The sequence below is a fragment of the Tyto alba genome, unplaced genomic scaffold (assembly GCF_018691265.1).
Source record: "Tyto alba isolate M040663 unplaced genomic scaffold, T.alba_DEE_v4.0 Super-Scaffold_9, whole genome shotgun sequence".
Taxonomy (NCBI): domain Eukaryota; kingdom Metazoa; phylum Chordata; class Aves; order Strigiformes; family Tytonidae; genus Tyto; species Tyto alba.
This window is the reverse complement of record NW_024881330.1, coordinates 26,765,463-26,778,610: the sequence shown is the minus strand read 5'-3', so window position 1 is coordinate 26,778,610 and position 13,148 is coordinate 26,765,463. Positions and strand designations below refer to the sequence as shown.

General features: G+C 37.5%; 1 protein-coding gene across 4 annotated transcripts in view; it reads right to left on the bottom strand.

Annotated features, from left to right (window-relative positions):
- TRIQK (triple QxxK/R motif containing) overlaps positions 1-13,148 on the bottom strand; it is an 87,512-nt gene that overhangs the window by 29,627 nt on the left and 44,737 nt on the right. For all 4 annotated transcript variants that reach the window (XM_042785871.1, XM_042785872.1, XM_032987879.2 and 1 more), the window contains exon 3: positions 8,102-8,187. In XM_042785871.1, coding sequence (XP_042641805.1) covers positions 8,102-8,187 — 86 coding nt within the window. The remainder of the gene's footprint in view (positions 1-8,101; positions 8,188-13,148) is intronic.

Here is a 13,148-nt window from a genome sequence, read left to right as displayed (position 1 = left end):
ATCAATTGAGATGTACTTTAAATTTATTTTACCACATTAAAATTGCTCCTGTAAATTTGCTGAGGCTGTTTGCTACAGATTTCAACTACATTCTCCTCTTAGAATAGTACCATCCTGTGAACCTCATCCTCCTGATTTCATATGATTTGATTAAAAAAAAAAGAAAGTACATCTAATTCACTAATATATTAAAGGAAAGTGATTTTTGCTTTGTTGCAGTTGCAACACGTCAGTATCTCACAAAAGGGCATGGCAGCATCAGACAGGTTTCATTTATTTCCTTGTATCCACAGCTGTGCTCCCAGACCCATCTGGCCACACAGCTACTAATCTTAAGAGGATGTAATAAACAAGTAACATACAACTGCAAGCTCCATCTGCTCAGGAGAGTGGACAACAAAACCGTACAATGCAGGCACCGTTCACACTTGACACAGAGAGCAAATTCATTCCAGTGTTAAAAAGTTTTTTCCCTTGTTTGGATGCCACGCTTGCCACGCTCTCTGTTTGACAGTAGGTTCACCTTTCCTCTCCCTTCTCCCCAGTCGCCCTTATGAAATGCTGTGGTAGCAGCAGCAAAATTTTGGGGAATGTCTGCACTAAAGGTTTGTTTTCTAAGAAGTGGAAATGGGAAAATCTTGATTTTTGTTCTCAGGCTGCCCAGTAACTGCTTTGATGGGAATAGTTCTTTAATTTCTCTGCCTATGTTTTGCAGTGAATAACACTGAGATAACAATACTCCTTTCCTTACACAGGCATTAGGAAATGAGTGGCTGGATCAGTATTTATTAACCCTGGGAATGAAAAACCTTATTGAAATTCCAGGTTTGAGAATTACGCAAGAACCTAATTTTGAGTTACCGAAGAAGGCAGAGTAACAAAAATCTGAAATAAATGGCCTAACAAAGGACACCTGGCTCTCAGCTAGGGATATGCAGTCTCTTAAGAACTGCATCCAGTTTATGAACTTTTATAAACATAAATTTTGCAATGTAAATAGCAAATGAGATGCTACACTACCATAGAGTCTTTGCAACAACAGTATATATTGTCATTTTAATTTGTTTTACACTTATCAGGCTTTGCTATTTGTATTTTAAGCCATGCATAGAAATGAAATGTTAAAATACTGCCCACTCGGCATATATAGCTCCCTTTCTCTTGCACTTTATGGATCATCCCCATCATCCCTCGGCAAAATCCATTTACTCAGAGGATTTCACCATGAATAATTAACTAATATAGAAAAAGTCGCATAGAAATAAACTTAAAATGATCACAGGGCTTTTTCTCTTTTTTTTTTTTTTTTTCTTTTGTAACATGGCACAGAATGCTAAGAAATATCATCCCTGCTCTCAAATCCCAAAATACAGTCAAAGAAGACTTTAAAAGGAAAATAATTTTCTATTATATTCTCATATATGTAGAATAATGTCTGTAGAGCCCTACTAATTTCAGCTTGGTTAGGTTTTTCAGAAACTTTTCCATAAAGGAAACACATGCCATTATGGTATAATGTAGACTTAATTCTCCTATCATTTTTTGTCAGTTTTATGTCTCTCATGCCAAAATACTTGGATAATGTCCTCAGATTAACCCTGATGGAGCACGTTGCAGAGTTGGGATCTAAACAAGATTAATCAGGAGCTGAAAAAATAGGGGTGAGGAAAAAATGTTGGCTACAACAACACAAATCTGGACACTGTGTATGGCAGCATCATATCCTGCACATATAGGGAAATATCACACTTTCAGGAAATTTAGTGTTTTTAAAATCTTTTTTGTTGTCCTCCAAAGAGAACTGTACTTTTTTTATCTGAAACCAGCTTAAAACTAGGTGAAAGAGTACCACAAATTGCTGTCTTTGAAATTCTAAACCATCCCTAGTTATTTCTGAAAAGAGATTAAAAGAAAATCATGCTGACCAAGGATACCTGTAGAAATGAAAGAAACATACATGGACTTGACAATCAGCCTTTTTATTCCATATAATTTCTAAGTGGAAGACTATACCTGGATGTTCACCGTGACCATTTTTTAGAGTTTCATACAAAATCATGTTTAAAAATGGATGTTTACTTCCTTAATGCAGGACATTCTACATCTAACACAAGGTAAGAAAATTAATGTATTAACTTATCAGTAATTTTTATGTTATAGGTTTTTTACTGTAAAAATTGCAGACGGAACAAATATCATTATTGTCTCAAATAATGACAGCAAGGTAATATTACAGTCATCTAAGAGGCCTGGCTATATGATCACAAAGCAACAGGATTCATTTTAATATAGCTAAATGCAAGACAACATATACAGGTATCAAAAACATAGACAGGACTTACAAAGTGAAGGACTTCGCCTTGAAAACCTGTCACTCTAAAAAGATCTTTGGATTTAAGCAGTAACCACTCCCTCAGTGTGATCTCTGGATGTACCAAAGTGGAGGGACTTCCAGTAGGGAGATGACTGGCATTTATTTTACCATAAAGAAGAATAAGAGGTAGTTTGGTTACAGCATATAACTATATATGCCATACACCTGTATTTAAAAAAGGCGCTTCACAGTGTGGGGTCCTTCTATCTTGTTTACAAGAACCTCTCAAGGTCCAGCTGTGGCTAGATAAGCTCAGTCTTGAAATAAGATGCCATTTTCTAGGAGCAAGAATGATTGAACATTGCAGTTACCTCTTGGGGAAAATTTGGACTTCCGTGGCTGTGAGTCTTTTATGTTCAGATCTCTCAAAAAAAGTGTATTTTTATTTAGCTATTGAGAAGAATGCTTCAACTTGGGCTTGTGTGAAAAGGAGGTCCTGGCTGCCAGCCTTGGAGTTGGTGAACTCAGCCCTCCACACTCCTTCCCTCATTCAGGGCCCTGGGAAAACTGGGATTGCTTACATGGTCAGTGCTATATTCTGAACCCCCTGAAGCACCAGATTCTTAAAAGCATGGCACCGCATGCTTCAGTGCTTCAGACTTCTCTATACAGGATCAAATGAAGTTTCCTTCTTTTTCAGGAAACTTTCCTCCGGTTGTATTGATTTAATTTCTGGGATTTGACGATTTGTTGTCAACTATCCTTTGAAGTGTTAAAGATTCACCATAAGTAGAGACCAAAGCCTGAGAATGATGGGCTACTGCTCCGAGATGGTACAAAAAATCCTCCTAAGCTCCTGCTTGGTGCATCTTGTTCACATGCTTGAACCACCATGATTACTGTACTTACATGTACAGGTCAGGCCAGGGTCAGATGGGAACAATCTGATTTTATTTTTCTCTTTGTACAGGTTTTTTCCTCTCCCTTCCATTTTAAGGTCAGGGATCAAAATCTGACTACTGCGATCACTGGGAATATCACACTTTGTTCATTGGTGGCACATTAAGCTGCCCTGCTCTTTATGTGAGACACATAAGCTGGTTTGAAGACCCAGTATTTTAGCTGTTATAAAGTGCTTGAACTTCCTAGAAAGTATTGGATGAAATTTTATGATCTGTAACATATAGAAAGCCAGATCAAATGATCCAATAGTCCCTTGTGGCCTTAATTTCTGCAAAACTATGAAACTATATTCCCAACTTATCTTGGCAAATGGAGTTCACTAACTTAGAAGATTATGAACAGCATGAAATCAGAGAATACACTTTGCCAAAATACACTAGGAATGTCTTGTTATCTATTCATACATAACTTGTTCCAGATGAGATAAACTCTTAATAGTGAGCTAGCTAGCTACACAATAGATTAAGTAGATATGCAAAAGAATGACAAGCAGTAAGCTCTCACTTTTTTAGGAAACATTTTTTCCTTAGCTCAATCGATGTACTACATTGCTAGTAATTCTCTATGGAGTGGTATTCTGCAGTCGATTATGTATTTTCAAGTGGGTGTAAAACACTACTGTTCAGATTTGTGTCTACCTTTCAACAAGAGAGAAAACTTTATCATCTATCCCACGGACCACTGATTCATTCTTGCAGCCAGTGAAAAAAAATCTCACGCCCAAGAACTCCCATTACTTTCGGCCTCTGCATATCAAACCCCAGCTATCCGGGGCTGAGCTGCCACATTCCCCACACCATTTTCTGCTTGCCACCCTCCTGCTGGCACCTCATCCTCACGCACTGAGAGCAGCGTTAGCACCAGTGGTGCAGAGCCCTTGCTGCTCCACCTGGTAAGGACGAACCGGCGGGCTTCCACCAGCATGAGCCCCCCGCCAGGGACAACAAAACAACCACACAGAGAAGGTTCAGAGGCTCCCTTTTTGGTACTGCTACAAAGAATTTTCTCTTATCCAAACACCAGGAGACATACAGCGTTCCGCTTTATCTCCGAGTTGTTTCTCGAGACAGGGGTCCTGCTTTTCCAAGAGACACCATATATTTTGGCACTGTCTGCTTTAGTGTCACATGGACACACAGAGCCAGCACAATAGCTCTGTTACAATATTTAATTTTTAAACATGTTTAAAGAGCAAATATTACACACCAAATACTAGCATGGTCACCCTGCTTGAACTAACTTGATAGTTATTAATGCTTAGCTGATTCTCTGAAATTATCAACATGGATAAAATCTCTCTCTGGGAAATGAAAAAGTACTAAATGCCAGTGACTGAAAGAAACTTTGTTACTTTAAATCTTGCATTAAAATGACACGGCAATCAAAGTTTGACAAAACAAGCTAATTAGTATGCCATCAATGAAATGTGAAGGATCTCCAGGGGATTGGTTCTGAAAAGTTTTATGTCATTTATAGGGCCTTTTTTCCAAGCGAATGTTGTCTGTTCTCATGGTGAAATACACAACAGTTGAATTTCATTATCTTCATAGAAATTAAGGACTAAAGTCCCTTCATTATTTTCCAGTCCTCTTTTTTTCCCCCCCCTAAATATTACACCAAGTCTTTGTTTACAGTCAGGAATACAAGCTCTTCAGGACACTAGTGCAAAACAACTCTAGAGTTATCAATGAGCTTTAAAAACCCTATCATATTAAGTGGTAGTATGGTACTTGTTAGTATGTAGCATGGTACTGTGTTAGGTATTTCACAGAATCATAAAAATATTCCTCTTTCCCAGAGAGCTTGTGCTTTTACATGTCTGATATGGATATCCTTCCTCTACAATATTTTTAAGTGCAACTTAGCTTTTTATAAGAAAATGTTAATACATTTTGAAATGCTGCATACTGCATCATCTACTGGAACCTGGATAAACAAATAAAATATATGGTAAATACACATATGTAAGTGTTTTCTCAAAGATTTATAAGAACTTCAGACATTTCTATTTAAAGTGCTGCCTACTTATTACATTGCACTGTAGTTACCCCACTGTTCTGTTTTTTTTTTTTTCCAGCACAGATTGAAGTTAATCAACTGTCACAGCACAGAATCAGGGCCTTACATCATATAAAAAAATTAAAATCCCAGCCTTTGGAAGGTGAATCTTGTTACTTATAATCAGAAAACTTTGTTAATATGAAGTGACAACTGTGATGATACCTTCCCAAAGAAAGAGCTCAGGCACACTCAGAAGCTTGGAATATTAGGAAACAATTAAAGGAATGCACACTCAAGCCTCAAAATAGTTTCACAAATGAACGTAACCTGATGGGACCTCAGCTCTGCTGATTGTCCTGACAGCCACAGACATGTGGAGCGGTTTAACACCCTGCTGTCACACTAAGCAGAAGACTTCAAGAAATTATTTCAAAATTTATCCAGAAGACAACAGAGGAGTATGTGGGATAGGTGTGGAGGATGAAGGTAAGACGACTGCTCTTGGACGACTGGAGGAACTTAACAATGGACTGAGCAAAACAAGCCCTGCCTGAGAGAGGGGGAGAGGTTATGGGGCTTGGGAAAGGTTATGGGGCTTCACAACTAGAGCAGCCTCTCCTGGGGTAAGGAGGGCATTCTCCCTGCAGACACTCCAGGCGCATCCACAACCCATGGTGAAGCTCTGCCGAGCTGGGGGGATAAAGCAGGGCGAAAGGTTGCCAGTGCGAGACGGGAAGAGGTGCAGGTTTACCCCGAGACATTAAATATGTCTCGCTTCTGTGCTGAGCGCTGCAGGGTCTGTCAGTAGAATTGCAGAGTTTTATTCTACAGGGATTGTCCATATTCTGGTAGAAGTACTGCAACATTTAGTAAGCCTGAGGTTGCTGGCATTAAGCAGGCTCTGTGAGAAGGATGCATAGAAAGGCTCTGCTTTCCTTCCCCTGCAAGCATATCCCCGGAGGGAAAGGTGCCCAACTTACCTTCCCTTCTGCTTCAGTTCTGTCAGCTTTCCTCAGCAATTAGGAAGCAAAGCAAATGACTGTGATCTGTTTGGGATGATCCAGAGTCATATTTTAATGTCCAGGTGTGCAAAAAATATTAAAGCCGGAACACAATATTTTAAAGAATTTCTTTTTTTTTGGTTGGTTGTTTGGTTGTTTTTTTTATTTTTTTTTTTTTTTAAGGTAGAGGCAGAATTGCAAACCTGAGACATTACACACTGCAACTAGCAGAACCCCAGAAACACAACATCCCATGACCAGGAGAGCATGTGTGTGCTATGATGGCAAAATTCTTACCTAGAAGTCAGCGGGTGTTCTGCTATAATATGCAGGAACATATTTGTACAAAAGAAACTGTTCTTGACTTCTTACCTCACTAATATTTGATTCTTTATTATACATATGATTACACATATGCTATCTTATTCTCTCTCATTTTTAAGTAAGAATTACTTCATGAAATAGGGAAACAAAACAAGTTTTGAAGGACCAAGGTTCATATTCTTCCCACTTGTGAAAGACATGCAAAAAACTTGAACATTTTAAAAGAACTAGGCTACATAGTAAAAGTCTCCAAGTAGAACATCACTTTTAAAAGGTCATTTCATTGAAAGTAAAATGAATAGCAAAATTTAATAAGAAAGGAAGGAAAAAACATTGAACTCAAAAGGTTAACAATCTATCCTTTAAACAAAAAAGGCAATCTACTTTTTCTCATTAAAACCTGACACACAGCACTAACTGAGGAGATTATGTTGTGAAAACATACTGCATCGCATGGTAATGCTTGATCGAGATCAGCAATCAGGAGCAAAAAGAAAGCACTGTTTCGTGATTATAATAGCAAATTCTGGAAGACAACCAAATACATCATCTGGCAGCTCAACAGCTGTTACAGCTTGGTAGTAATACCTTGGCATTTGCTATAAGCTATAACTTGAAAAAATTGATTTCTCATCTGCCAGAAACAAGAAAACGTTCTTCTTTTTAAATTTCTGAAGTTTCTTTCATTAGAATACCCGGGTATTTGATCCACTTTTTTATTTTGCTCTGTTTTTACCCTTGCTGCTAAGATAACTGTGTTATCAATTTGATTCAAAAGTAAGTTTGAGGAAGAAATACTGGATGCAACTTAAATAAACAACATGCATACAGATGAATCCTGTTTTGATGACACACTGGGTAGTAGATAGCTCAAAATACTCCTAATTGTCCTCCTTGCTCATATTCACAGCTATGATCAAATAGTCATTATTAGACTCCATACCTGCCTGAAAAAGGGACATTTCTAAAACAAAGTTGAGTACCTTTCCATGTGTTTTGCTGCTACCTAAGTACACCTTTTTTCCAAGTCAGAGGCAGTACACAAGGATGTAGACTGAGATAATGCTGAAAATTTACAATACTTAACAAATCCAGTCTTTAAATTACTCCTGGGTATAGGATAAGAAGAGGAAGAAGGAAGATGTTTATTCTAATTTTTATAACTATAGGAAATCATTAAAGCATTTGTTCTGTGTGTAGAGAGGCTTTCTGCAAAGATCAATTTTCTAAGCATACAGTTCTTTATTGACCTTAAAGTAAGTATGCATCATAACAAGGACATGGACTACTTTAAATCTTTTAGCATTTCAACTATTTTAGTTATTTTAGGGTTAAGTAAAAGCAATCCATCATAAATATTTTAGATTCTGGCATTCCACTTAGATTTTGAAATGTCATAAACAATATCTCTCAGAAATCAATATTCACACAGTACATCTATGGGGAAAAGAAACAACATATACACAAAAGTGGTATAAGCTATCAAACAGATCTCTACCTTTACGCCTAGTGTAGTTTTCTTGGCCTCTGCTTTTAATCTTGTAGCTCTTAACATAGGCCTGGTTTTCTTATAATCTTGCTTTCCTAGAGTAGAAAAGCACATTTAATGAAAATGATGCAAAAAGAATATAAAGAATGTCAGCAATTATTTCAGCTGAAAAGTCAGATCTAGCATTTTGAAAACATCCCACAGTCCAGCACTTTAAACAGGAGCTACTCTGTAAGATGGTGGCTTGACCCATGGAACAATGGTCCTTGACACAGACAATGATAGCAACAAGCAAAAGTTGACAAATCAGCATAGAAACCATTACTCCAAAGGGACATCAAAATACATGTACGGATAGCCATCCACTAGTACAATGTTTATTGAATTGTTCAGTAAGCATCAGACAGCAAATAAGCAGATTAAAGGTGGATGGCGTTTTTCCCTCACATTTCAATCAAAATGAAATTTTCATTATAATTTTTGTTGGTTAGTCATTCCTACTGCATATAGAAATGTGTAATACAGGACATTACAGTGAGTGTAAATGTTTCATCATTCTGAACCCACACATTATTTGCAAGTATCAGAACTCGGGGACAGGCAGGCCAGTCCAAGTAAGCACTAATAAAATTATTGCTTCACACCATCTGCTTGTAGAAACATGTTACACAGAATCTTCTAGAAGTGTCTTTGATGGACTCTCAAAAAATTCCAGGGACTCTCTCTTGCGGCTACAAACAGTGCAGCCAAGTGTTTGATTGCTGTGAGTCCATATGAACCGAGTTCAGAGGAGGACATGCAAGTACTTAGAAATGGCATAAATCATTTACCTCAACTTAATAACAAAGCATAAAACACTAGATATCTCTCAGGGATATTTTTGCTGTTTGAAGGGCCTGTCACTGCTGTACTATGCACCATTAACCACAGCTTCTTTAAGTAAAGAGAAGTCAAGGTATGGATACAGGCACAAGAGGAGGAGAGGGAAAAGTGGAATCTGTGATGAAACTGCTCAGTGGGGTAGAGTGCTTTGGCTTTCCAAAAAAGTCCTATTTTTTCATCCCTATTTCATACATGCATTTTTGTCCTTTTTGTCTATTCCAAAGCTGAGCTACAATGCTTTAAGGAGAAAAGTTTGACCATTTTTAAACCACTAATTTTGCCTAATTGTACATTAGATTTCATTATTACTACATTCAAATAATTTAACTTTTCCTCTAAATCTGTGCCAAGTACGTTTGTGTATGCAACACTCCCATTCGCTCAACCAGATATGATCTCACATTCATAATCAATAGTGCAATCTTCTCATTTTATGGTCACCTTCAAAACTGGGATATTAAAGTGCACTGGTGAAATTCTGAAATATGAATTGGAAAAGACAGGTCTTCTCCAGTAATACACTGGATTCGTAGAAACACACCTCTGCCTTTGTCTACTCTATCACTCTGCTCACAGTCAGTACAGAGTTCCTCTCTGTACCATATTGTGGATACTGAACTTGCATTACAAATTTGCTTTCATTGTATAATCTCTCCTCAACCCTAGGGATTACATATTGTGAAGATTTCCGTATTATCCTTTGGTCAGATATGATTCATAAAAGACCTGAAATAACATAGAAAATACTCAATGACAAAAGGAAAAATACCTGAAACCATGTCTATTGGGAAAAAAAAAAAAAAAAAAAAAAAAAAAAGCATATATCCAACAAACCTTCTTAAAGGATGGAGTGAAGAAAAGACAGAATGACTATTTATGTCTGATGCTCCAATATAGTCATCCAGTCAGTGTATCTGATTTGCAGGACAGGACCACTGCAGCACTATTCTTCAGAAGTCAATGATATCTGATAACAGGATGCATCAGGAGTACAGTAACTTTTTTTGAACAGTTAGGGAAATAATTGCAGGAACCACCAAAATGACTAATTCATGAGATGAAGCCAGCCCGAAAGAGAATGTGTTTCTTCTCCCTAAAGTACTGCAGTCGTATTTTTGCTATGAAATAGTTAAAGAGCTGTCAGAATTTCCATTATAAATGGCAGGAGTTTATAACTCATAAAAATTCACTCCAGGCTAAAATTTGGCGTAGATGTACCCCAGCCTTGATTTTTTTTGTTTGTTTGTTGGGAGCCAACTTTCAATAAAGTGATGCAGCTGTTCTTACTTACTTGTGAACAAACTATAGAAATTTATCCATCTGAGATGTTTAAAGCATGAAAAATACCTTTATTTAGAAGTATATAACTGACAAGGGCTATGTTCAATTTCTCTTCTCATAAGTCAGGTTTGCTGCTCTCCTGTCTGGGGTAAATAAAGCAGGACAGTCAGAGGTTTCCCTCCCAGTGATGCAATGGCGTTAGATACTGAAAACTAAAAAGCTTTGTAAGGCCCATTAAGAACGCGAAACAAGTCAGCTACTGAAACCCACCTCCCCTTTCTCCCATTGTCCCTTCTCCCTCATCCTCTCCAAGCTTTGACTGTGAAGGTGACATGAGCAGGGGGTAGATATTGCACAGGAGACCCCGTCTGTGAACTACATCTATTGGCAGAACCAACTCTATTCTTAGAAAAGGGAAAGCTTATTGGTGTTCTTTCCCTTGGTTTCAGGCACTCTGCTACTGTTTATTCCAGTATCGTGGCTATAGCTAAGACTGGATTCTACTTATCTAGAGAATACTTTCAGATATGTATTAAATCTGATATGAACAACTAAGCCTCCTACATAACAAATAGGCTATTTTAATAATGACTCTAGAGCTGGTAGTTCTCCAAATCTATGCACCTGCCATTAATTTACCACTCTCCTTGCTAAATGTGATAGCCAACAGGGAAAAAAAAAAATATGGTTGGGAAACAGTCTGAGTCCACCAAGTGCAAAAGTTTAAAAAGGGCATCTGTGCAGTTCTTTGTAATGAAAACCAGATTCAGCAATTGTACTAAAAGACTCTTAAAAACATCTGAACTTTCCGAGGCCTTGCGAAAGACATCTGCACTACAGGACTATAAAGAACTATGGAACGCAAAGCCCCTACCACGTGAATACTGATCATTGCCACCTGGAAAACAAGCAGAAATAAATAATACAGGCTTCTTACGTTCTTCTGGGCCTGCAGATTCAACCAGTTGGAATACGTATATTCACACTCCCAATGTCTTCTAGTTTTATCTCACTTATCCTGCAAGCTCTCTTGTACTTTTATCTGTCAGAGTCATCAGCTTAAGCTGTTTCTTCTTCCCAGGAAGTGACCGTCAAAGCCAGTTAAGACAGACTCATCAGACAAAGCCCCATTTGTCTGCTTTACCCAATGTCTATTCAAGACACTGAGTTTTCCCGATGGAACATATGAAGGCAAGAAGAAGCCAAAAAGATAGAATTGGAAAATTTCCAGACCAAATCTTACTTTTTTTATTACTTAAGCAAAATCCTTTCCTCTTCTACTTCTCATTATTGTTATCAATTCATTATCTCATCTCTTCTCTCAAACTCCTGTGTCAGCTTTCCTGAACTTTTGTTTATAACTACACCAATTTCCATTAAAAAAAAAAATAAAAATTGCCACTTCTTTCTTCACAACTTTTCACAAGTTAATCACTTTCTTTCTATTTTTAAGGCCAAAGAACTTTAGGCAATTTTTCTCTACTGCCATTTCTCTGCTTGTCCTGCCTCATGCCAGTCCCTCCCAAGACCAGATGCAAAGATGATCCACCCTTCCATTTCAGTGCTCAAAGTTGCCTTTGCCCTTTGGAAGCTCTCCAGAGCTCACCTTTCATCCTGCCCCATTCTGCCCACAGGAGGAAGTCCCATCCTTCTTGCACAGTTTTTTCCACTCCTTTGTGTGACAAAGTGACCACAGGAGCAGCTGAATTGAGTTGTGCCCTGTATATGGATCCTGCTTGGAAAACTTTCCACAGGTAGAAATGAAGACTATTCTACTAGCTGTAGGAGTAAAAAAGGGTGAAGATAAAGGTGAAATATAGGGACTTTTGAGCTACTAAACAGCTGTATTGTGAAAAATGCCAAAGTGTCTTTCTCAGAGCAAATATTAGGGATTCATATAATATGCAGCCTGAGTTTGTTTCTCCTGATGTAACCAAGATTAAAAATCTATGGGTTTCACAACAATTTGTGATTTATCTCTATTCACAAGGGAAACTGAGATCCGATATATCTTCTATTCAATAACTTTAATAACAGATTAGAGATGACCTGATCTTGTATATTCAGTATTCAACTAAACCTCCAATGACACCATAATTAATGTAAAACTTAAACTAAACAATACATATGAGCTAGACAAGTTCATTAAGTTCTGAGTGATCATTTTATTTTAGACTACACAAATGCTGTGACGTTACGAAGTAGTATGCACAACACTGTACTTTTGCATACATACCAAGCTCTGTTATACATGTAACTGAGAATGTAACATGCTGAGCACCATATTTAAGAAAACTGACTACATTTAAGATTATGTTTAAAGATGGTGCTGTTTAAGATACAACCTGAACAAATCTATAGAATAACATAATGAGAAAAAAAATTAGATTCCCAACCCTTCTAGATATTTACTCTTTCATTCTAACAATACCCCATTACTGGAATTGAATAACAGACTAAGGACTGCCTCTCTGTTTTTCAATTCATCAGACTTAAGCAGAAACAGGACTGCATCTTTGGCCTTTGTTGATGCTGCTGTCCAAGCTTATTATCATATGAATATCTAGTTATTGTTTTATAAATGTTCACATTTCGGGAGGTCCCTGCTTTCCTTTCTCTCAGTAGACTTTACCATATCCACCTTCATTATCATCATGTGGCAGCATTGCTCTTCGCCTGCATTTGCTACTTTAAAAATTAATGCACTGCTATTTTCTGAATACTGTACTGTGTAAGCTGCTTATGAGTACATTATGCTATCAAGCAAGCACATGCAGAAAAGCTTCCTAAACTGTTATTCTTTCAATGAAAATACAGCTGGTTCTGCTTCAAAGGCACTTCTTTTCACCTGCAAATGGACTTGCTCCTACACTTATTCCTCAATTCATTGTCT